The sequence below is a fragment of the Hydractinia symbiolongicarpus genome, chromosome 4, assembly GCF_029227915.1.
Source record: "Hydractinia symbiolongicarpus strain clone_291-10 chromosome 4, HSymV2.1, whole genome shotgun sequence".
Classification (NCBI taxonomy): domain Eukaryota; kingdom Metazoa; phylum Cnidaria; class Hydrozoa; order Anthoathecata; family Hydractiniidae; genus Hydractinia; species Hydractinia symbiolongicarpus.
The window spans coordinates 26,260,848-26,264,099 of record NC_079878.1 but is presented as its reverse complement, the minus strand read 5'-3'; the positions used below and the strand labels follow the sequence as shown (position 1 = coordinate 26,264,099).

The 3,252-nt window shown below is 34.3% G+C and overlaps 1 protein-coding gene across 1 annotated transcript; it reads right to left on the bottom strand.

Moving 5' to 3' along the window:
• Nucleotides 1-319: 319 nt before the first annotated feature.
• Nucleotides 320-2,177, bottom strand: LOC130642391 (uncharacterized). The gene is made up of 2 exons (XM_057449477.1): nucleotides 2,117-2,177; nucleotides 320-2,067 (listed from the first exon to the last, which is right to left on the bottom strand). The coding sequence occupies exons 1-2, from the start codon at nucleotides 2,175-2,177 to the stop codon at nucleotides 1,160-1,162; spliced, it is 969 nt and encodes a 322-aa protein (XP_057305460.1). The 3' UTR covers nucleotides 320-1,159.
• Between the last annotated feature and the right edge of the window lie 1,075 nt (nucleotides 2,178-3,252).

Below are 3,252 nucleotides of genomic sequence, written 5' to 3'. Positions count from 1 at the left end.
ACTTTGTTGCGACGGGTAAATATAAATGACGGGCGAACCCGTGGATTTTTCCACGGGCAACGACTAGTCTATATTATAATACCCGTATACGTCTGTCCATCCGTCTGTCTGTCACACAAAATGGTAGCTTAGCTGTGCAAGTAGTGAGACGTACGCAATATGCGGTATAACAAAGACGGGCGAACCCGTGGATTTTTCCACGGGCTAACGACTATATTTTACAAATCATCATAGTCGCTCGGACAAAAATCTGGTTAGGAATCTCAGAAAACGTATCAGTGTTCCCTTGAATATGTTTAGATTTGTATTTAATAGATCACGTGACAACAATCATCACAAGCCCAGCTGCTAGGACAAGGGAAGATTCTTCTTATTCATATTTTTTGTATTGGATGATAGCTAGCTAGTTGACGCTTGTGTATTATTCTCATTTATAATTGAAACATTGTAACTTAATTGTTTTATTTGTAACTTTACTTACATATCCCTTTATCTTAAAACGAGAAATGCTTTCAAAAGTTAAAAAAAAGCTGATTCATTCTTGATCTCCATTTTGAATGCTTTATCAGCAAAGCATGTTTTGTATTTGTGTCAATCACCCTTTCCTCCATTTGTTTCCGAACGACTATGAAATCATTGTTGAATTTGACAGACCAGTATTGTATTGTACATACAAAATATGGCTACATAAAAATATTAATAAATTCATATTTTACTGACATAGGGAGCCATATTTCCTTGACAAAATGCTGCTTTGTAGAGTATCCGCTTCTAATCAATGAAAGTTCTTAATGAATAGAACAAAGAATATTTAGACAAATTTAAATATAAAAACAATGACTAAAACGCTTGTTTGTAAATCTCTGCAGCATTCCTTTTATTCCGTCCTTTTAAATACTTGCACCCTACACGTTAAGCTGATTTCTATTAAAGTCAGTAATAATTATGCATCAGTGGTTGAGGAATTGATGCACACAATGTAGTTACATTTCAATGATAACAACAATTGTTGTATAAGTGTAGTACAGCTGTTTCACAATTGTTGCTAATTTTTTATGTTGCTACAAAAAGAGCCAAAAAATATATAGAATTAGTATTTAATGTTCTATTTTATATACATTTATACAAACACCTTTACACAAAAAATATCAAACAGTTCTTAATATGGCTTGTTTGGAACAGCTTTTCCCCAGTGGCATAGGTATTGGGTTTTGTGGTAGATGGCTTTTCCACAGTAATCATAGAGTGCTTTCTTGTAAAGTAATCCTCCATGACACCAGTAGTACTTCTGGACATAGATTCGTTTTCCACAAACAGCATGTGTAGCAGTTGTATTTGTGACAAAACTGAGTGTATCGATCGCATACGAGTTGGTTTCCACAAACGAAGTACTTGGATTTCCAAAATTGAGAGTATAAGTTGCAAATATTGTGCCCGCAGATTCTGTACAATCTCGTGTTGTAGCATTGTCCCTTGAAGCATAAATCAGTGTGTGTCGGCTGCATACGCGTTGATTGTGGCAAATAAAATATTTGCTAGTTTGGTAGTATTTTCCCTTGAAGCAGAATTGGGAGTGAAGGCTGCATACATGATGTCCACAAATCTTGTACCATCTTTGGTTGTAGTAGATTCCCTTTAAGCAGAAGTCGGTGTGAAATTTGCATACACGTTGATTAGCGCAGATGAAATACTTGGTTCTGAGATAACACTTGTTGCGGAAAAAGAAACATTTGTCTTTGTTGCAAACATTGTATCCACAGATAGCATAGTATTTTCTAAGGTAGCACTTTCCTTTGAAACATAATTCGGATCTTTTGTGACAGACGTTCCAACCACAGATGGAAAAGGAAGATCTAAGGTAACATTTTCCTTTGAAGCAAAATTGCTTTTTTCTCTTGCAAAGGTTGTTTCCGCATGCTCTGTAGAGGCTTGATGGATGAGATTTTCCTTTGAAGCAGAAATGTGTTCGGATGTCATAAAGATATTTTCCACAATAACGATAGTACGTCTTCAGGTAAATTTTTCCATGATAGCAGTGATGTGTGTTTGAATTGTAACTTGGGTAGGCTCAACCTGGAAGACAGAAAGTAGCATTGATAAATGGTCTTCGTTGTACCAAATGGATATATGTTTGTGTAGAAATTGTGGCAACGATATTTGGTTAAATTTTTACTCATTGTTATCTGAAAGCATCAGAAGTATTTATGGATGGGAAGTTTTAAATGAATGAGTATTTTGTAGAAACTAAAAATAAGTTGGATCTCGAGTTTCTTCACTTTTGCTTGCATCGTCTTCAGCAAAAGCAAGTGCGATGGTAGCAAATAATGCTAACAGTATGTAAACCTTCATATCTATAAAAAAATTAATGCAGTGATAACGAATTATAAAATACAATGATAAAAATTAGTAAATAAATTTCAATCCGAGAATTCTAACACTTGTGTATAAAAACTAACCATTAAACTCAACGCACTTACTTGCAAATTTCTACTTTGACCAGCGAGTTTACAGAAGAAAAATCTGATGAATTCTGTCCAGAATTCTCTTCTTTTGTACAGTAGGCGAACGTTATATTTATGGTTTTAAAATTTAATAATGCAACCACAATCGCAAAACCACGCAAAGTAAAATGCTATGATGTGCATTGTTGAAATGGAGTAATAGCCAGTTATATTGGTGTTGAAGTTGGAGGAAAACGTGCCCTCCAGTCTGAATGATGATAATTCCAGTTTCCAAGGAATTTGTTGCAGCAATGTAAAATTTTTGTGGAAATTAAATTGAAACATTAAATAATAAAGTGCCGTCATGTTTTTATGAATGCATTCTTTTTTATGGTAACTTCATTTGCAGCGTTTTGGCATCTTTACTGTAGATACGCATGGCACAATGGTTGTTGTACAACTATGTCTTCTGCAATGCATTATTTTACCTAAGAATAGAATTTAATTTTGATTTTCCGTTCTGATTCGTCATTCACTGTTGTTTTTACAACAACATTAATATGTATGAAGGAGAAACGGATACATTTACAAACATTGACAAAAATGTATGTGCCGCGCCGCGTCATTCCTGTAAAACTAAAAACTGCTTCTATACTTAGAATCAGTTGTTGGAAATAGAAATGCTAAAACTAACAAAAATACAGGTAAAAATGTGTTCGAATGTAAACACAGTTCTCTGATTCTGCATGCTTTATGCATTTCTACATGAATTTTTATTTCCGGTTGATTTAAAAGCTACTTTAACGTTGTG

Bases quoted from the DNA above. Each gene is read 5' to 3' on its own strand.
- LOC130642391 (XM_057449477.1), bottom strand. From the start codon at position 2,177: ATGAGTAAAAATTTAACCAAATATCGTTGCCACAATTTCTACACAAAC. The intron at 2,068-2,116 runs GTACAACGAAGA...TTCCAGGTTGAG, and splicing joins CACAAACATATATCCATTTG to CCTACCCAAGTTACAATTCA.